The sequence below is a fragment of the Girardinichthys multiradiatus genome, chromosome 6 (assembly GCF_021462225.1).
Source record: "Girardinichthys multiradiatus isolate DD_20200921_A chromosome 6, DD_fGirMul_XY1, whole genome shotgun sequence".
In the NCBI taxonomy this organism is placed as follows: domain Eukaryota; kingdom Metazoa; phylum Chordata; class Actinopteri; order Cyprinodontiformes; family Goodeidae; genus Girardinichthys; species Girardinichthys multiradiatus.
Window position 1 is genome coordinate 15,136,937 of NC_061799.1, and position 21,929 is coordinate 15,158,865.

The following is a 21,929-nucleotide window of genomic DNA, read 5'->3' on the forward strand; positions in this document are numbered from 1 at the left end:
GTGGATGTACACAGGAGTTTAATATATTAATGGCTTACCAAAGACTCTAAATCAGTTCAAGTATCACAAATTGTAGATTTATATAATAAGTGTTGCTCATTTGAATCTTTAATTTGTCTCTTTTCTTTAATTTACAGTGTCATTTGAAATACGCTGAAGCCAGAGTGACTGGCTTTCCAAAAAAACACAAATATTTATTATATCATTTGTTTTTTTAAATACTGCAACTCTTATGCCTTGCATAGGTGGGATGGTTCTCAATCCATCCTACTTTGGTACAACGGGCCACCAGAACACAATGATCCATGAGATGGGGCACATATTTGGGCTGTACCACGTCTTCAAGGGAGTGAGCGAGCGGGACTCCTGTGACGACCCATGCCAGGTAGGGCAGTTCAGTCCTGATGATGCTACCTTCCTTCTGCCCTTCCTTTATTATACTGCCTGGATTTTGCATGTTGTGTTTTTAAAGCATGTTCAGCCATATTGTCATAATGAACTCTTGTGTCTGTACTCTTGGGCTAAAACAGACTCAGGACTGTGAAAAAAAGTAGTTCAAAAAACTTTGGGATTTTTGACCTAAAAATATGTTACATATATGTAAAAATATGTATAAAATATGTTGGAACACTCTAGAGCTTTTATTAGAATTCATAAAACTGGAATCCCTGTTAAGCAAAATCTGTTACAGCTACTTTGCTGATAGTATAAAATGGAGTCTTGAGTACTTTATTCTACTCTTTTCCTTCGGTGTCAGTACATGTCATATTAGTCTGTCATGTGTCTTTGGCAGGAGATAATCCCCTCAATGGAGACGGGGGATCTGTGTGCTGACACTGCACCAACCACCAAATCCAAAGCCTGCCATGACCCCGAGGCTGTCAACGATACATGTGGATTCACCATCTACCATAACACGCCTTACAGCAATTACATGAGTTACACAGGTACATGGAGGAACATTAATCTTTCTGTGTGAGATGTTTAAAAAATGGCAAAACAGAATGCTTAAAGCAAAATGCACTTATATATAATATATTTAAGATATTTCAAAGTTTTTTTTGTCTTTTTAACTGAAGATGCAAGCAATATATGTATTTATCTGGAAATGTGTGTTTTGTTTAAATTTGACTCTCAAAGATGTACTGAGTCTCCTTCAATTTCACCCCAACAGATGACAACTGCACCAACCACTTTACTCCTAATCAAGTAGCCAGGATGCACTGTTATCTTGATTTGGTCTATCAGAAGTGGCTGACGGACAATCATCCTGCCCCTGTCCCGCTTCCCCCGATAGTGACTGGCCAAAGCACCAACTCTGTTTCCATATATTGGCTCCCACCCATGAGAGGGTCACTTTATCAAAGGTATAGAGACTTCATGTTATTGAGGCATCATTTCTATGTGAAGCTTATTGTCTGCTTTCATCTCCTACTTTGGTGTCTAAATAAACATTTGAAACCAGATATTGATATACACTTTGTAAAAATACACATAACCTTTTTCTTCAATGTCTGATATTAAACCAGTTAGGATTACCAAACTTATTTCTATTTGCTAAATGCCAGAAAGATAAGAGAATTTATATGGACATTTTCTTTATCACTATCTTCAAATCAAGATGCTTACGTACTTAAAGATTATTGTGAGGTAATATTTGAGTCAAACGGAGAGTCACCTGTGGATGTGATTAGGAGCAGCACCTCAAGAACACTTTTTACGTATTTGACATCATAGAAAATCAGGCAAGACATCAGGAAGAGAAGTGTGGACCTCCACGGGACTGGTGCACTTTGAAAATTGATTACATCATGAAGAAAGAACATTATATGAAAGTATTGAAACAATCTCAATCTCAAGACATCAGTCAGGAATTTAAAGCTTGGGCTCAAATTAATCTCTAAAATGGACAATAACCCTAAGCTTACTGCTAAATCAGTAACAAAGAGACTTGAGGGCAACAAATTCAGTGTTTTGGATTGGGCGTCACAAAGCCCTGATCACGGTCCCATAGAAATTTGTAGGCAGAACTGAAAAGGTGTGTTTGAGCAATGTGTCCTACAAACCTGACTCAGGTACACCAGTTCTGTCAGGAGGATGGGCCAAAAATCAAGTTTGTGATTGGGAGAAGTCTATAAAATGATATCCAAAATGTCATTCAGTTTAAAAGGCAATCTTACCAGAAACTAAGAAAATGTATGAAAACATCTGACTTATAAGAAAGTTTTTGCATTTAGCAAATTGAAATAATTGTGCTAATCCTTACTTACCTAAAGCAGTGAGGATTAACTGATATTCATATGAGTTGTTTTTTTATTCAGTGTGTGTATATATATATATATAAATATATATATATATGATTTTAACTAGTCTGAGGCCAAACGAGCCACTTTAACCTGTAACCTGATTAAGTGAAGCTCCTTTCTTTTCTTGAAAAATGAGGAAATAACAATTCGCCATAGAAGAGAAAGGCTGAATTTCTTAATACCATTTTAAGTACTTGGAATAACATGGCATTTCAGCTTATATATTAAGTTAATAATTGATGTGACGATATTCTTAATTTGCCTAATCCACTAGTGATTAAAATTATTGTCCAACAGCTTCTTCTCAATCACTTGTATTCCATAGTTGAGATTAGTCCAAGTGTATTGTTGGTCTTGTCTGGATTATTCATGTACCACCTAATTAGAAAGTGTGTATCCTCTTAGCCCCTCATTCCATGCTTCTGGCATCGACTGTGGAGCCTGCGAGAAAGACGGCGTCTTCCACCAGTACGCCTTTCAGGCCTCCTCACCTCGTATCTGCGACACGTCAGGCTACTGGACACCTGAAGAGGCAGTGGGTCAGTCAAAACTATGTGCTTGTGTCATAAGTGTCTGAGAGGAAGATTTATGTCTTGGTAATGTGCTTCAGATTCATCGCCCTGCAGTTAGTTTTAAAGGTTAATGGCACTTCTTCACTTCACAGTGGGATTATAAACATTCCTGAAAATGAAAAATCACCAGAGTTCCATCAAAACAGATTGTATTACCATATCTCCTCATCCAAACAATGCGGTGCTGAAAAGAAAGTTTATATTGGTAATGAGGCTTATGGTTGTTTCTATTCATCTTTCCTCTTCAAAACTGTAACTGACCAAAGTAAACACTTCCTCTGATGTACTTTTCATTGTAGGTAGGCATTACAAAGCCAGAAATGTGGCAGTTCCAGTTAAAGTTTTGCTCCAGTCTTGTATTTCTCTAGAGCAAGTCAACTTTTCCTCACATTCACACACACTTACACAATCAAATGCAGTCTCGTCCTTGTAAATTCTAGGTGCGTGCAAGGCTAATAGCTCCTGGAAGAGGAAAAAGCATAAAATCATTAAATGATAATAACCCTCTGCTACAGACCTCTCTCTGTGTCTGTCTTGATTTGGCCAAAATGAGAGCAAGGATTCTTAAGGGTACAGAGGATAGCAAAGGAATTCAAATTTCTTAAACTTTTTCACATTTTTTTACGTTAAAACCACAATTCAATGAATTGTATTTGAATTTTATGTGATAGAACAAAAGACAGTGCAAACCTGTGAAGTTGGAAAAGTTGGTTATGCCTTTATACTTAGCTCCCTTTACTCTGATTCCCCCTAATAAAATACAGTGCAATAAGCAAAAATAAGTCATCTAATTATTAAATAAACTCTATCTGTGTGTAATATAATCTCATATACAGCTTTTCTGTGAGGGCCACAGAGGCTTGAAAGAGCACATTACTGAAATAATTGTGGGAAGCTGCAGAGATCCATAGGTTAAGTGTGCCTAAATCTGTTGACAGAACAGATTCGTGCTCTCCACAAATCTTTCCTTTATGGAAGAGTGGAATGAAGAAAGCCATCAGAAGTCCCATTTGCAGCCTGGCACAAGCAATTTAGGGAACCCAGCAAACGTGAAAAAAGCTGCCGCTGCCAAAATCACCAAACTCAAACTTTCTGGCTTTAATGCAAAATGCTGTGTCTGTCAGAGGTCACACACTGCTCATTAACCTAAACATATAATTTCCATTGTGAAACATGATGGTGGCAGCATAATGCTGTGGGGATGTTTTTTGTTTTTTTTACCAGGGTCAACAAGACTCGTCAGAGTTGAGGGGAAGGTGGCTGGAGCCAAATACAGGACAATTACAGCAGAACAGCGATCCTAAACATAGAACGAGTACTACAATGCAATGGTTTGGATTAAAGAATATTATGTTAGAACAGCCCGGTCCTGACCTAAAATTGATTAAGAATTTGTAAAGAGACCTTCAAAAACACTATCCATCCAATCTAGGTGAGCTTGAGTTAATTTGCAAAGAATAATGGGCAAAACTTCAATTACCAGTTTTGTAAAGCTGGTAGCAACTTACCTCGAATGACTTGCGTTTGTAAGTGCAGCTAAAGGTGAAATAGTTCAATGGGTATGAATGCTTTCGCAAGCCACTATAACCATCTAATCGGGCTAATGTTGGCTATTCACACATAAGAACACTGTTGTAAACTAAAAAAACGGTATCCGGTACTTCTGAACATTACATTTGGCTATTGTAATCTTTTTGAGGAGGTATGGCTTCTTTTGACAAGACAAATGAGGTGAGATAAAAGAAGGAAAAGGAAACACAATGATATAAACAAGACAATAGGGAGATTGGAAAAAAGGGAATTGGAAATGAGCAGAATAAAAAAAACTGAAAGTACAAACACAATAAAACTTTTCTTCTCTTCTATGGAAACTATACCCAAATATGTGGAAATCCTCTACTGGAATTTATGTTTTGAACAAGCGGCACAGAGAAGTGGGGGATTACAGCTAACTCTTTTGCTGCAGGATCATAATGATGATAAAGAGTCAATTACAGTCTTGCACTAAACAGAGGTATGCACGTAACTGGAGACAGCCAGTCTGTTAGGTCTCCTCACTTCCTTCCCACTGTGTCCTGTAAAGACGATGTCACCTAAAGTACCTGCTGAGATGGCCAATATGACCTTCAGTTGGGTCAGGGAAAGGAAAATAGTAGATATTCAGTCAAAATATGACCCTTGCCAGTTACTGTCTGCCTTCTTGGCTCATTTGAGTCCGTTTTAAACCTTTTATTTTAAAGTGTGCTCTCCTGTTGTGAAGCAGCAGAGCAGTTTATCCCCACAGGCTCTCAGTTTAAAATAATTGGTGGATTGTGCTTTTAAAACACATATCTGTTACTTTTATGAATACTTAAAAAAATAATGATATTATTATAGACTGCTGGAGATAGGCACCAGCTTCCCTGCGACTCACTATGGAAGAAGCGGTATAGAAAATGACTGACTGACTAATTATGGGAATGATCTGCATCACTGAATCAGAGGGAGAGGGAGTTTCACTACAGCTCCATTGAGGGATGATGGCGAGCAATAGCTGTTCTGTGATCTGCAGATTAGGTTTCGATGCATTTAGATGTTCTTTAAAAAGTTTGCACACCCCTGTTTAAATTCCAGGGGACCATGATAAATCTTTTCTTTTTACAATTCAACAGAAATGCAAGCAAATCAATTGACGGGTGGGTGACTGGTTAAATATTGTTACCTTGTTCACAAGTATGCTCTGGCATAAACTAATATTTTAATGACACAGCTTTTGATTTTATTTTAGACTAGGGTTTCTTAACGCTGGTCCTCAGGGCTCAGTGCCCTGCATGTTTTAGGTGTTTCCCTGCTGCCACACCTGACTTAAATGGATGGATGATTAACAGGCTTCTGTGGCATTTCAAGGCACCATGAGGCAGTAATGCAATCATTTTAATCAGGGGTGCTGGAGCAGAGACACATCTAAAACATGGAGGACTGTGGGCCCAGAGTACCCACATGGGACTTTTAAAAAATAGGAGATAATAATTATATCAATCCGTTGTACCAGTTCGATCACTCGTACAATAACAAACAATAAAAGCAAAAGAACATTATCACCAAAATAGTGTAATATGTTTACAGATCCAACTAAATGCATGTTTCATCACTTCATCATGAAATTATACTTTTCATTTTGTACAAATATTGTTTAACATAGTATACAGAAAAATGTAATTATTTCCGTTTATTTTAGGTTGACTTAAGAATCAATAAAAAAAAGCTTCATTGCTTATCCTGAATGCCAACGTCTATAAATAGTTGTCTTGGGTTATAGAGTTTGCCGTGAAATAAATTTGTTCCTGGATTTTGGGTTGAAGAACCTTGATGTGGTTTACTTCTGTTCTGGGCACCTATCCAGTCCTATGCAAATACGTACAGACAGGTCACAGGTGAAAGACAGACTTTGCCGGTAGTATGTATATGTGTTAATATAGAAAGAATATTTCCTATTTCCTGTAGAATCTGTGTTACAGATCTTTATGTTGAAGAAGTTCATACCAGGACCTTTTGTTCTTGCCTTAGTATTTACATTCCAATTACAAAGTAGTCAGTCTTTGTGGGACAAAAAACTTTCCAGTTGAGAAAGCAATAAACCAGCGAGGGTTCAGGTTAAGGTCTGACAAACTAACAAGAGAACTGGAAATCAGTTTTTATATGTCAGTCAACGTTTAAGCCAGGTTGTACATTTTTCTATTTAGCTGTTTTTAGCTGTTGCAGAATGAGCAAAGTTATTGGAAATCTTTTTTTTAAAGTTGCACACACTGCCTTGCCTTAACCATTTTTCATATTTGTCACAACTTCTTTAACATGTTAATGAGTCTCATATGGGGCTTTGTGGTTCTTCCAAGCATTGATCTTTTTCTGCTTCTTGTTTTTTGTAAATGAAAAACTGCCATTTATTTTCTTTCTTTGATAGCCTGACAAAAAAACAAAAAACAAAAAAAACAAAACAATTTCTGACAATTTTTTGTTGCTCTGTTACCCTAAATCCTAACAAAATTGAAGGTTTTGCTTGTAATGTGACAAAATGTGGAAAGCTTTCTTTGGTATAAAGACTTGTGAGCCATTGTCTTTCTGTTTCTACATTATGATGTTTCTGACTCCAGGGCCGCCTGATGTGGAGCAACCTTGTGAACCCAGTCTCCAGGCCTGGAGCCCTGAGCTCAGTCTCTATGACACTAACGTGACGTCACCATGCCCTGAAACGGAGGGCTGCACCCTCACACTACGATTCCTGCACTCTGTCATTCCACACAGACTCACACTCTGGGTAACCTATTCCTCCTCAAGTAAGTATTAGTTGATTACCTATATTTTCAATTTCTGTGGTATGTTGGGGTCTGTGTCGCATGTCTAGTGACTACTGGTCAATAAATTACTAATAGCATCGAATCGCTGAGAGTCCGTATGATCAGGGCAAAAAGTACAGTATATCCTTTGGTAAAAGCAGTCAAGATTTTACATAAATACATGAAATTTAAGAGTGATTTTACATAGATGGGTCCTTGACGTTTTCTCTGCGAAATCAGGAATACTGAGTTTACCTGCTAATTTTAATATTTTCAGTACTCTGTAGAGACAAGACACTGAAACATGAACATAATGTGTTGCAGCAAATGTGAAGCGCTTATGTTTTTACTCTCTGCGACCACACTAAACAGTGCTATTCAATTATAATGTAAAGTGTCTGGTAAACAACAGTCATGTGAAAACAAATAGGACTGCGCAATAAATATTCAGTTCTTTCTAAAGAAATGTTCACATATAGAAGTTAAATCTGTTTTTTTATTTATATCTGCAAAAGAAAGGAAGTTAATCACAGATAAACTCCAACAGTAATTTTTTTCATTCAACAAAATGTGCAATCTGAGGAAGAACCGTAATAGCTAGTCTTACCCCCTTTAGCTGACATCACTTCAGTGAGACAGTTCCTGTAGCCATCTTCCAGTCTCTGTCATCAGGCTGTGGAAAGTTTGTTCCACTTCTTACAGTCAGCTATGAGATGTTTGTGGGGTTTCTTTTTAATCCTCAGCCAGTCCCTGGTGGGTTTATTGATATCTTTTGGGTGATTGCCATGCTGCAGAGTACGGTTTTGCTTCAGCCTACATTACAGTTGTCTCACATTTTCCTTAAGCATTGTCTGATACAACGTAGAATTAATGGTTAACTTTATAATGATGAGCTATAATGATGAGCTGGCCAGGTTCTGCTGCAGGAAATCATCCCCAAACCATTACACTTCCAGCTCCACGCTTCATAGTTAGTATGAGAACATTTTAAATAGTCTTTCTTTTAGTTTACATTTTTAAATAATTTTTATTATATGAATTTGCCATTGTTGGTAAAATAGAAGTCTAATATATTTCAAAATATGTCAGGAAAACACAGCGGCTATCATGGGGGTATTCAAGTTTTTTCACATGACTGAATGTAATAATTAATACCTTTCTGCTTAGTTGAGATAAATAAGTGCCATCCAAACAGATGTATTTGTCCCCTCTTATCTTCACCAGTCTCAGGCAACCCTGCTGTAGCCAACATTGAGCTAATTACAGATGCGGGGAATGGCATTTACCTTGGACCACAGCATGTCTTCTGTGACATGCCCCTGACATTGCGCCTTGACACCAACAACGTGGCAATATCTGCCATCAAACTCTGCACCTTTGATGAGAAAATGGAGATAGATGCCGTCATGTTGTCCTCCGGACCCAGCAGTCCTCTTTGCTCCGGCTGCCAACCCGTGCTGTACCGAGTTCAGCGCCAGCCGCCCTTTACCAGCAAATCCCCTCCACCTCAGATGGAGCAAACGTTCACCGACAGGTAAAGGCTAAATGTTGACTCATCCAGCAGGGTTTACAATGTTGTTTGGATTCACGCTCCCAAAAGCCAACCTGATGCATTAGAAATGCTTGTGAATAGTGGATGTAACCAAAGCCTTGTGAAATAACAAAGGAGAAGCAGTTAGGCATGGGGCAATGGTATGACATCAACCAGACCTTTTTCACATTCTATAACATTTTAATTACAGACTTCTGTATAATTTATTTACTTTTTTGGGTGAGACCATCAAGAAATAGTGAATAATTGTGAAGTGGAAAAGAATGCATGGTTTTCAAAATCTCCTGATAATAAATCTGAAAACGATGGCCTACATTTGTATCCAGTCCCCTAAGTCAAGAATTTGTAGAACCACCTGTTTTTGTGCCATAGTTTCAGAAAAGAAACACAATAAAGGAAAGAAATCCAATAGTTGAATAAAGTCAGCGTGACTTGTCAAATCCTACTTTATGATTAAATGTTAAACACTCCTCAACTCAATGTTCTCTAAATGAGACTACTGACATAAAAAACATTATTCCACCAACAGCGGAATATGTAATATAAACAAAATGATATTTTGGGAAAGTTTTGGACAGCAGACCAAATATAGTAACATGAGCTTTACAGCTAAGAATTTGGCCGAGAATTTGAAAAACAAAAGTAGGCCTGCAGTAATTAGGAAGGTAAAACTGTGAATGAAACCTGGTTTAGCTGTGTTTAGCCGAAAATATATCCTTATTTACAGAGCCTTGCAAAAGTGTTTAATCACATTAAACCCTTTCAAATTTTCTCACACTACAATCAGCTTTAATGAATCTTTTTTAGATTTCATTGGGCCAACAAAGTATTGCATGAGTGTGAGCTAGAAGGACAATTATTAATAGTTTCTGAAACCTTTTTACCAAAAAATTTGAAAAGTGTGGTATGCATTTGTATTGATACCCCTTCACTCTGATACCACAAATAATGTGGGCAACAAATTCAAAATTACCTAATTACTAAATAGACTCCACCTGTGTATAATTTAATCACTTTTAATAAAGTGCAATTTGGATCCTCTGCAGCTTAGAAGTTATTAAGTGGTGGCAGAACAGCTAATTTCTTTTAAGGAAAAACATCAGACCTTAATTAATTTCAGTCTGGCTTTCGTCAACTCCATTCCACAGAAACCGCTTTGTTCAAAGTTTCGTGCGACATTTTGATGTCAGCTGACTCTGAAACATCCACTGTAATGGTTCTTATGGATCTTACATCTGCTTTTAAGACTGTTGATCACAGTATTTTAAATAACAGGCTCCAAGATGTAATCTGTCTATTAGGTGTCGTTCTAGAGTGGTTTAACTCCTATCTTTCTGGCAGAACATCTAGTGTTTGTCATACCCAGCCAGTGACTGAGTTTCATGTTTGTTATACCTGGTCTGGTTCTCTGTTTACCTTTAATTATGTGTTTTGTCTTGTTTATTGGTTTCACTCCCTCTGTCTCCCAGTAGTGTCACTGACACCTGTTCTGTGTTTTCCCTGATTACCTGGTCTTGCCATTCATTGGTTCCCCCTGCTTTCCCCATTTGTATTTAAGCTCTTCAGTTGTCATTGTTCCGGGCTGGTTCTTTGTTGTTGTCGTCATCAATGTATCCTGGTTGTGTACCCTGATGTCTGGTTCTCTGAGTTCTCTGATCTGTCTGCCCTAACTCTGTGAGGAAAGGAATAAAACTCGACTTACCTTCCTTCCGCTGGCTCCTTGCATCCTTCTCTGCACTTTGGTCTTACCACAACCCACATCATGACAGTGTTTTAACAAAACAGACTCATGTCAGACTTGAAAAGCTTGCCATGTGGGGTACCACATGGCTCTGTATTAGGACATTATTTCTTTTGTACATTTTCCCTCTAGGCCACATATTCAGGCAGTTTTCTGACGTGTCTTATTTCTATGCTTATGACATTCAACTCTATTGTTCTTTTAAGAATATTCAGCGTTGTCCTCCTTCATAAATTTATTATTATTATCAAACAGTGGCTCTGTAACAACTACTTGCAGGTGAACTCTGATAAGACTGAAAGCCTAATTATTGCCCCTGAGAACAGAATAACTGAAATCAAGCAATGTCTTTGTGTACTGGCCTCTTCTGTTAAGCCAAACATCATAAACCTTAGTACTATTTTTGATTCTGTCATGTGATTGGAGTACCAGTTTTTTTGTTTTGTTTTTGCTAATAAAGATTTCTAAGCTGAATTATTATTCATGCTTTTAATTCATTTAGTCTTGATTATTGCTGCAGCCTTTTTATGTATTTGAACAAGAAAGATCTTGACTTTCTCTAGTCAGTTCAGAATGATTGCTGCATGTCCTTTTGCCAACACATGAAACAAACAGCACATTACTACAGTTTCAATCACTTTACATTGGCTACCGGTACATTTTAGAATAAAGTTTTTGTCCTCAGTATTAGAGCCCTGAGTGATCAAGCCCCAGTCTATATCTCTGACCTTCTAGAGCCATAGACCTCTTCTCGCAGTCTGAGATTGCCCAGTCAAAGGCTGTTAATGGTCCCACAAATATATTTTAAGAGTAGAGGGGACAAATCATTAGACCTGTGGCCCCCCAGATTGTGTTGCCTCAATCTTTGCACTGTCTTTTTTTTGGATTGAAACCATTCCATTGTATACCTCCAGTCATTAACCTACTTAAAAGTGAACGTTCACCTCAAGTCTTTTGCAGCCACTAACAGGTCTTCCAACATATTTGCTGTGTCTCCTACATGACAAACTTTAAAAACAAGTCCTTTCCACAATAGGTTTATTCTTGCCATGAAGGCTAGATAATGTAAGGTGCTCTACTAATAATTGCCTCTTTGTAGCCCCTCCAGAGATACCAATTACCTCTTGGTTGTTTCACTGATCAATGGTATCCTTTACCTGGCCTGTCAGATGAACGGCCATGTTTTGGTAGGTTTGAGGTTGTGCTATAGTCTTTCCATTGTTAGATAATGGATTGAACAGTACTCTTTAACATATTTAAAAGCTTGAGAATTTGTTTCATACCCCAGCCTTGCTTTAAGTCTGCAGAAATTACCCTATGGTTCAGTAGAACAACGAGCCCCCACTGATGTTACAACCCCTAGAATGGAAGTCTTTTATGCAGTCCACTGATAAGGAGGAAGAGACTTCAGGATCAAGGTGTGACAGCAGTCCTTTAAACAAATAGGAGAACAACTGAAATAAGTTCTCTTCTAGTAAGAGAACCCCTAGAGGTCAGTGAACATAACCCTTATCTACAACTTTCTCCCTGGCCTGTGCTGTGTCCCTTGGTCTTCAGCTTTTTGGGTCTTCACAGAACAGCTGTATTTTTCCTGAGATTAAATTACACTCTGGACACTATCTAGGGGACTACTAATTACATAGATTCTGAAAGGCAATCTGTCGGGTTTGATTGTATTTAGGGGATCAAAGTAAAGGGATCTGAATACAAATGTACATCACAATTTTGTTTGTATTTGTAATGAAAAACAAAATTGGGTATCATTTTCCGGACTCATGACAGTTGTGCACTACTTTGTGCTGGTCTGTCTCATATAATTCCTATTAAAACCTATTTGCAAGACCCAGTATATTTATAGATAGGCTCTTGAGTTAGACGTTGGGCAAAAGACTTGTTTTGCAAAAGATAACCATGTCGCTTTACAGGAATGGCCATAAATACTCTGTCTCCTCTTGCCAGTAATGAGTAAAGCTTTTCTATTAGCTAAGAATTACTAGCCATACTGTTCAAGCAGTGCCAGCAGATAATGTCACACACACTTTAAAGTCTGACATATAAGTAGCTCACAGGAAAATATGAGGAGAAAAGAAAAAGATATGGCCATAAGCAAATTCCAGAGCATATCTGAGTGTATGTGTCCTCAGATCTACTAATCTGCAGACATGTCTTTTAAAAGTGTTGGGGTCTGGTTCTGTTTAAAAGGCACAGAACACAAATGTTTCCAACACGGGGATGCCTTGTGTAGCTGATCCAAATCTGTTTCAACAGCCATATACTTAATCAAAAGCTTGCTGGAGTTTCAGGTCGACTTGAATCAGTTTGTATTCTGTCTCATATTGCGGGGTGACCAAATGATTACTGGAATCCAACTATGACCACCGCAAGCTATTTTTTTTTTCAGGAAGCACCCATCTCCCAAAATATCTGACATGTCTCTGCTGTAATACTTTTTCATACATTCAAAGCTGGTACATGCGTGTTAGGATATGACAGCTGGATCACATGACTGCAGATCAATCGATTTCAAATGTGTGTTCTGAATTTCTGAGAAGCTGTCACCGGCAGGCGAGATGTTAGATGCACACAGTTTCAGAAACAGTTTATTTTTCAGGGACACGTCTCCTACGTTACACAAGCCGCATCTAAGTGCAAAAAGATGCAATAACTGCTGGGAATAAAGTTATGTGGGACTGAACAGGGCAGAGAGAGGTTGATGTGAGGAGAAGGGAGAGTGTTTGAGTGCAACAAGCTTGAAAAATAATGAGAGTGTTGGATAGTGGACAGAGAGGGGAGGAGAACAATGGCAATTAGAAACGATATGGGGGGAGAGGAAGTCGCTAAAGAGACCTGTTGACAGAGTAGGGGTTATTTTTCCGTTTTTTTTCTTTTCTCTGATCACTTTTTTACATAAAACACAAAAGTATGAGAGGACATTAGTATTAATGACCGAGTCATATCCCGTATGCAACAAAAAATATTAAAGGAGTTTTATACTTTAGGTTAATGCAAGCAGCTTATTCACTTGTTAGACGACCCATATTCGGATCCAATTTATTTCAAACAAGGCTTTGTCTATTCCAAGTCGCTATCCAACGACATAGGGACTTAATGGGAAGAGTAGCCATCCTACAATCTGAAAGTTGTTGGTTTGATTCCAGCTTCCTCATCTCCCAGTCGACGTGTCCCTGGGCAAGGCACTAAACCCCAAGTTGCCTACTGATCTGTATATCAGTGTCTGAATGAGTGCGATTGGGTGAAATGCGGCTCCGGTGTAAAGTGCTTTGAGTGGTCAGTATGACTAGAAAAGCGCAATATATTATAATAATGTTATATTATAATGTTTTTTTGTGAAATTTTATCTGACAGACCGAAACAAAGAAGCTCGTACTTCTTATTTCTTAATCTAAGACGTGGCTGTCCACCTACGGTGCGTGGTGAAAACTAACACACACTAACACATCACTCTGAGCACACCCCCTTCATAGTGCAACCTGTTGGTGGCAGCCTCATCTTGTAGGGAGGCTTTTCCTCAGCAGGGACAGGCAAGATTATCAGAGTTGATTGAAAGATGGATCAAACTAAATGCAGGGCAATCTTCGAATCTGTTAGAAGCTATAAAAGACTTGAGACTTGGTGGATTTTTACCTTCCAGCAGGGCACCAACACTAAACATACAACCAGAACCACAATGGAATGGTTTAGTTTACAAGGGTCAAACTCTAGTCCTACAACTTTTGGGTTTGACCCAACACCAAAACACCTGAATCAAATAACTGAATTTCCACTTCACAATTGTGCACTACTTTGTGTTGAATAGCTATCACATTAAAATCCCATTAAAATACATTGAGGTTTGTGGTTGTCACATCACAAAGTCCAAAAAAGGGGAGGTGAGCACTTTTTTAAAGTTTCAAAATATATGTTAGAAATCTAGAATGTTAAGGTCATATATATATAAAATCTGTTTCCTGTTTTTATCTTTCTCAGCTCTGTTATTCGGGGAGTGAAGTACCAGTACATGATCCAGGTGGAAACGGGCCGTCTCCTCAGCCTCCCTTCTCCGCCTCTTGTCTATACATATGGACAGGCCTACTGTGGGGATGGTGTCATACAGGGGTCTGTGCTGTTCACTTACATGATTGTTGGTGACTGGTTGAATATTTCCAAAAGAGAAAGATTTGGAAATGATGGCGTTGATGATGTTTCTCTCTCCGCAGGATAGAGGAGTGTGACGACAGCAATCTGTTAGATGGTGATGGCTGCTCTAAGAAATGCTACAAGGAGATGGGCTTCAATTGTCATGGTGTGTATACTAATCACCCCACTGCTAAAAACAAAAACACTCTTTACGCAGCTCAAAACACATTCGAAATAGTTTCCTTCCAAGAAATTGTAGCACTTTTATAATGTCCCCCATTAAAAACACCAACCCCTGTTGTATACATATTAAACATAAGCAGCACATAAGCTTTCAGTGTGAAAAAGTAGTCACTAATCTGCCAAAAATCTCCCATTTGTGCACGCAGCAGCGTTTAGTAAAAGCTATCCTGCCAATCAAATTGCATTTACAAGACATAAAAGCTTCTGGCTTGAGTGGATTCCACAAACCATTAATGCAACATCACAGCAACATAAGGGAAAACAGATGAGTCAAGGGGTAAAATAAGCAAGATTTTGGTTTGTTAACTTTCCATGGGTTTCTTTGAAAAGCATTCTGACATTAGGTTGGCTAAAACACACCAGAGAAAAACACTGGTTTGCTGTAAAACACACAGCTCTGTTTACATTCAAATGTCATGCTTCATCATTAATGTTGGTGTGAACCAATCTCTGTCTTTACTACTTATGAAACATGATGATTTTTTTTAATCAAATCAACATGTGAGTTGGATTGGATATTTATACAAATCAGCTAAGTATAATATTTGTGTATTAAACTTTGTTTTCATTTCATGTCATCCGTGTAAAGCAATAATTTTACATTTTACACTTTAAGAAACTCTTTTTTAACTTTTCACCAGATCATAAAATAAAAACCTAGGCTTTTGACTGACACTGGCATCTGGGTATGTCTCTAGCAGCTTTGAACATCTGGAGACTAGGAGTTTTGCCCATTCTTTGAAAACTAGCTTAAGCTCTGTCAGATCTGATGGAGTCCATCTGTGAACATCATTTGTTAAGTCCTGCCACAGATTTTCTATATAACTTTGGTCTGGACTTTGACTGTGCCATTCTAACACATGAATATGCTTTAATGTAAACTAAGGGTGTTGAAAGTGCAGCCATTTGCGGCCTTTGGAATCTTTTAGTTTGACCCGTGACTGCAACTTAAGAATGGTTAAAATTTGGCTTGCCAGCATTTTGTCAAATATTGTATGTTTATTTTATTGTTGAAAAAAAAAGTCACAAAGTATTTTTTCTTCCAGAACTGCCCTGTATATAGCTCCAGTAATTTTCCCATCAACTCTGACTACCTTTCCTGTCCATGCTAAAGTAAATTATCCCTACAGCATGATGCTGCCACCATTTTTTACATTTGGGAGGGTGTGTTCAGGGTGGTTTGCAGTGTTACCTTCTTGCCAAGCATAACATTTTGCTTGTAGGCCAAAAAGTTTGATATTGGTCTTATCTGGCCAGAGTATCTTCTTCTGCATGTTGGTTTTGTGCCCTACATGGCTTATGACATAGTACAAATGGAACATCTTTGAGGTTTGGGAGAAAAATCTGAGATTTTTGACAGATTAGGGGATTACTCTTTCACACTGAAGGTTATATTCTGCTCATGATGGTGTTGTACAAATGTACAAAAACCTGTGCTTTTGAATGAGATTGGAATATTTTATATTAACTTCATAGTTAGGCAACAGAGGTTCTGATTGCAGAGACTGATTAATAATCTTTTATTCTAGAAATAATTTTATTCAGTAAAAAGCTGTCAACTACAGGCTATGAGTAAGCAGGATTTCAAAGAATAAACAAGGATAAAAGTTAAAATCTGAACTTTTTTTGGAGTAGTTTCAGATTAAACCGTTTTACTGTCCATGAACAACTTGGTTCGTGTTTAAGATTGTGTCATATAAAGTTTGGCAATGACCTTTTATTTTGTAGTTATGTATGCAGAATAACAGTCTAATTTTAAAAGCTGTGTAAACCCCGGATCAGGTGGTTGAAAAGCTGTAAAAAGTACTAAAAGCATGCAGCAAAACAAGTCCAAAGACAAACAAATACGCCACAAAGAGTGCCCCGGTCATCTATGAATCCACCACGAGACAAAAATGCTTTGTGTCTCCACCCTCACGCAAGCAAACGAACCACAACAGAAGCCTTACGACAAAACACAAAAGGGAGTTTACCCAAAACGCTTTGAAACCCCAAGGCTGAAAACTTGTTTATTTTGTTTTACATTAGGTCACATTATGAGTTTGTCTACAGTAATTCTCTCTGGCAGAGAAACACACAGACGAAAGATTTTATTCCAGATAAAATCTGACATTAGGCCGAGCGAAACAAGTCATCAGCTCCTGTGTTGTACCATGTTCCTTCTCAACAGATTTAAAATGTATCCTCCGTATCAAGGTACGTCGGCTCAGACCCGCTCCTTTTGCCAGGAGCTCTATCTCATAAATACTTAAAAATATTGCAAGGACTGTGTACAGGTCAACTGAGATCAAACAGCATATTGCTTTTTATCTCAAGCCATTTTCCACTGGCAGCTGGATGGTAGTTATTCATGTATTTTGTAAGGGCTTATGTTACAAGAGCTTGTTACAGGACAAAGATTTCCATCATCCAGTGAATTTATTTGTCAGGGAGAGAAAAAAACTGAGGTAGACCCATCAACCTCCCCCTTCAACCCCCGGCCCCAACCCTTCCGCCGACAGCCAATCACAACAAGGCCTGCCATGCCGTGACTGAAACTATTACATCTCCTCTTATACAATAAAAGAAATTATAACTAGGAAGGAAAACAATTTGGCAACAACAGATTTTTGCAAATTGCAACTCTTAAAACCAATCAATCCGTTTAACATCTTAGTCATAGAAAGAATATTTGTTTGGGTTTTCACTTACCACATTTGTTTGATGGAGTAACTCACTATGCTATTTTCCTGTCTTGTTTTCTTTACTGAGTTTATCACAGTAACCACAACACATACTTTTATCTGTTACTGACTAAAGAAATTTCCTCAACTTGTATCAAAATATCTTCTCCGTACTGTTACTGTCTCATACGGAAGTATAAAAAGACACATAATCATTTTCATTTTTTTTCACTGTCTGACATTGGACTGAACCTGTCGTGTTTACCTTTCCCGTCAGTTAGGATTTAGAAGATCATTTATTGCTTTTTATTGCTTTCTTAAAATTAAGAAGTAAAAAAAAAAACCTTTCTTCAGCATTTGGCACATATACTTGCATACAATCATTTGAACAGATTTCTCCATAATGTCACAAAAGGATGCAGTGTTTATGTTACCCTTAAATTCATGCACAGGTGTGCCTCCAGTTAACTCGAATTCTATAAAGGCAAATTGCTAAAGGCATAGCAGTCTTTGTGTACTTATATTTCTGAATTCAAATAAAGTAATAAAAACGTTACAATAAAAAGTGAAATAGGAAAAGATTAGTCTGATTTAATGTGAGACAGTAAGAAAAAAGGGTTACGTGTCTTTTTACACATTTGATGTAAATGTTGCCATATGTCCATGTTAGCAACCTTTAAGGTCTTGTACGAGAGGCCTCTGACCTTGGAGGTTCCTATGTTCTCAAGGGTTGAGCAGTACCTTAGCCGTTCCAATGACTCCGATGTTGTTTCTGGAACTTCCTAAAATCGCTGTTCTAATTTGGGGTCACATCCAGTGACCACTGGGACCAACAAGACAGTGATTTTATACAACATCTGTATTTTTTCTTAGTGTTTTTTGTTTTGTTTTCCATGTTCTATCTTTAATGTCCTTGTTGCTTGAGATTTCTAAAGCTACTGCCTCCTTGTCTTTTTTTGCCAAAAACCCCACAGTATTCTGTTAGTTAACCATCACATATTTATCAGTGCTAATTTGGAGGTCCCTGAGGGTCATCATTCTCCACCATTCTTGGCCAACTTTGGTCAGTACAGATGTTGCTGCCCAATATTCCAACCACAGATTATCCCATAAGACTTTGCCCAGATGTGATGTGACCGAACCTCTCTTGCTCTTGTGCTAAGGTTCTGATATTTTACTGCCTCAAAATGCTTCTATTCTGCCCTTGCTCCAGCTTTCTCAAGCCATTTAGAGGATTTCTTAAAAACGCAAACTTTAAATACTTATAGTTATTTTTATTATTGTTATTTAAAAAAAAATTTTTTTTCAGTTTTAAATACTGGGGAATCTTGTTTCTTGTGACTAATTTTGGTTATAATTTTTTCACAGAACCATCTGTTTCTTTCAACATTAATGAATAGTTTGATTTTCCTTCTTGAATTTTTGAGGCATGATCAGTTAGTAAAAATCCCTAAAAATAGTGTGTGGCGCACTAATGAGTCACTGTCTTTGTTTTTGTTTTCTACAGGACTACAGGAACCAAAACTGATGAATGCTTTGACATTCCTTTGTAATACACTGTTACTTATTGACACACGGATACCCCGAGTCCACTGAGGCGCCTTTGAGATGAAAATAAAAGGCTAGGTCACATATCAAGTTTCATTTTTTTCATATCACAAAGTTACGGTGACCCCGGATAAAGAACCGTAGTTAAAGTTCACGTCTTTCCATAATTTGCAACCTGTTGACAGCAGCGGCACGATTGAGCTGATGAAGATTTGGAGTTGCCAAAGAAAATACCAAATGGATTTGCTCAGATTTGGTTCACTGACAAACACATTTGGATGATAGTCTGAGAGTGGGAGAGAAGCGTACACCTTGCCAGATTAAAAAAACAGGCTGTGTGTTCTTCCATAAACTGTCTTCTCTGTATTTTCCTTGTCTCTTAAGGTGAACCTAGTCAGTGTTATGTATTTGACGGTGATGGTGTCTGTGAAGAATTTGAGCGGGATTCGAGCGTGCAAGACTGTGGTTACTTCACACCTTTGGGCTACACAGATCAGTGGGCATCAAGTGCCTCTGCTTCCCACCAGGACCCCAACCTCTGCCCTGCCCAAGCTGCCACAGGAGAGCCATCCTTTCCCAAGGTATAATGTAGAAGGCAGACATTTTCCAAATCCACATTTATACAAATTCTTATTCAAGAGAGCATCTGCAAAATGAAATTAATAATCCTGAAATTACCCCTTTTATAAATGTGTAATGATGGATCTTTATCCACATTAATGTTAAAATTGTTTTTCTAGAAATCAATTATTAAAAAAGGCACTGGAGCAAATACCAAAAATATTCAAATAGCACTATAGATAAAAAAATATAGCTATTAAAAACTTTGAAAGTATGATTTGCATTACTACAATGCAGCAACTGAGTAACAGTGCAAAAAAATTTGACGTAGTTTTCAATTATTGAAGGCCATTTATAATCCGTCCCCTAAGCCAATTTTGTATGAGGCCACTTTTCTATGTAGAGTGTCTGTAAATGACAATTTTCATTGATTTAGGTCTGGAGTTCCTACAGGACAATTGCTCTTCAGAAATATGTTTGCTCTAATCCATTCCATTTTAACTTTTGCTGTATGTTTAGGGTCATTGTCCTGATGGAGGGTGAACCTCCGCCCTTCTTCAGGATTGCCCTGTATTTAGCTTTTAGTTGTCCGATGAGCCAACCCCTCCCTCCTGTTTCCCATTTTCTAAAAGGATTGCTCAATCAAGCTCTCCGTCTAACAGGTCCGAGGTGGGCTGTGCTCCCATATCAGCCGTCCCCGACCTTCTTTGGACTGGCTTCAAGCATGAGAAAATGTCCCAAACTGGTGTGGGGTGCATAAAATTCCGGAGGGAGGGATGGTTGGATGGCAACAATAACAGAGATCCATAGCTCAAATACACTCACTGGCTACTTTATCATGTACACCTGACCAACTTCTCATTAACGCAAATTTCTAATCTGCCAATCACATGGCAGCAACTCAATGCATTTAGGGATGTAGACATGGTCAAGACAAAATGCTGCAGTTCAAACCGAGCATCAGAATGGGGAAGAAAGGTGATTTAAGTGACTTTGAATGTGGCTTGGTTGTTGGTGCCAGACAGGTTGGTCTGAATATTTCAGAAACTGCTGATCTACTGGGATTTTCACGCACTACCATCTCTAGGGTTTACAGAGAATGGTCCGAAAAAGAGAAAATATCCAGTGAGCGACAGTTCTGTGGGCGCAAATGCCTTGTTGATGCCAGAGGTCAGAGGAGAATGGCCAGACTGGTTCGAGCTGATAGAAAGGCAACAGTAACTCAAATAACCACTCGTTACAACCAAGGCATGAAGAAGAGCATCTCTGAACGCACAACACGTCAAACCTTGAGGTGGATGCGCTACAGCAGCAGAAGACCACACCGGGTACCAATCCTGTCAGCTACGAACAGGAAACTGAGGCTACAATTCACACAGGCTCAACAAAATTGGACAATAGAAGATTGGAAAAACGTTGGCTGGTCTGATGTGTCGATTTCTGCTGCGACATTTGGATGGTAGGGTCAGAATTTGTCGTCAACAACATGAAAGCGTGGATTCATCTCTTGCCTTGTATCGTCCTGTCATTTATCGGTTGAGGCTGGTGGTGGTGGTGTAATGGTGTGGGGGATATTTTCTTGGCACACTTTGGGTCCCTTAATACCAATTGAGCATTGTGTCAACGCCACAGCCTACCTGAGTATTGTTGATGACCATGTCCATCCCTTTATGACCACTGTGTATCCATCTTCTGATGGTTACTTCCAGCAGGATAACGCACCATGTCATAAAGCATAAATCATCTCAGACTGGTTTCTTGAACATGACAATGAGTTTACTAGACTCAAATGGCCTCCACAGTCCAATAGAGCACCTTTGGGATGTGGTGGAACGGGAGATTCGCATCATGGATGTGTAGCCGACAAATCTGCAGCATCTATGTGATGCTATCATGTCAATATGGACAAAACTCTCTGAAGAATGTTTCCAGTACCTTGTTGAATCTATGCCACGAAGGATTAAGGCGGTTCTGAAGGCAACTGTGGCCAGTGAGTGTATGTTGACAGGACAACTATTAGTTGAGGACAGCAGATTCCTAGAATATGGTGCTCTGGTCAGATGAGACCAATATGGCCTACATCCAAAGCACTATGTTTGGCAGAAAACTAGCACTGCACATCACCCTGAAACCAGCAATTCCTTCTGAAACACGGTGATGGCAGCATCATGCTTTTCTTCAAGAGGCACAAGGAAGCTGGTTAGAGTTGATAGGAAGGTAGATCGAGTTATATATAGGGCAATCCTGAAAGAAAACCTCTTACACGTTGAAAAAGACACTTGGGCAGAAGTTC

General features: G+C 38.5%; 1 protein-coding gene across 1 annotated transcript in view; it reads left to right on the top strand.

Annotated features, from left to right (window-relative positions):
- pappa2 (pappalysin 2) overlaps positions 1–21,929 on the top strand; it is a 96,321-nt gene that overhangs the window by 23,410 nt on the left and 50,982 nt on the right. The window contains exons 6-14 of the mRNA XM_047368538.1: positions 246–385; positions 794–947; positions 1,175–1,367; positions 2,712–2,845; positions 7,009–7,191; positions 8,416–8,725; positions 14,472–14,600; positions 14,702–14,787; positions 19,460–19,656. Of these exons, the coding sequence (XP_047224494.1) occupies positions 246–385; positions 794–947; positions 1,175–1,367; positions 2,712–2,845; positions 7,009–7,191; positions 8,416–8,725; positions 14,472–14,600; positions 14,702–14,787; positions 19,460–19,656 (1,526 nt within the window). The remainder of the gene's footprint in view (positions 1–245; positions 386–793; positions 948–1,174; positions 1,368–2,711; positions 2,846–7,008; positions 7,192–8,415; positions 8,726–14,471; positions 14,601–14,701; positions 14,788–19,459; positions 19,657–21,929) is intronic.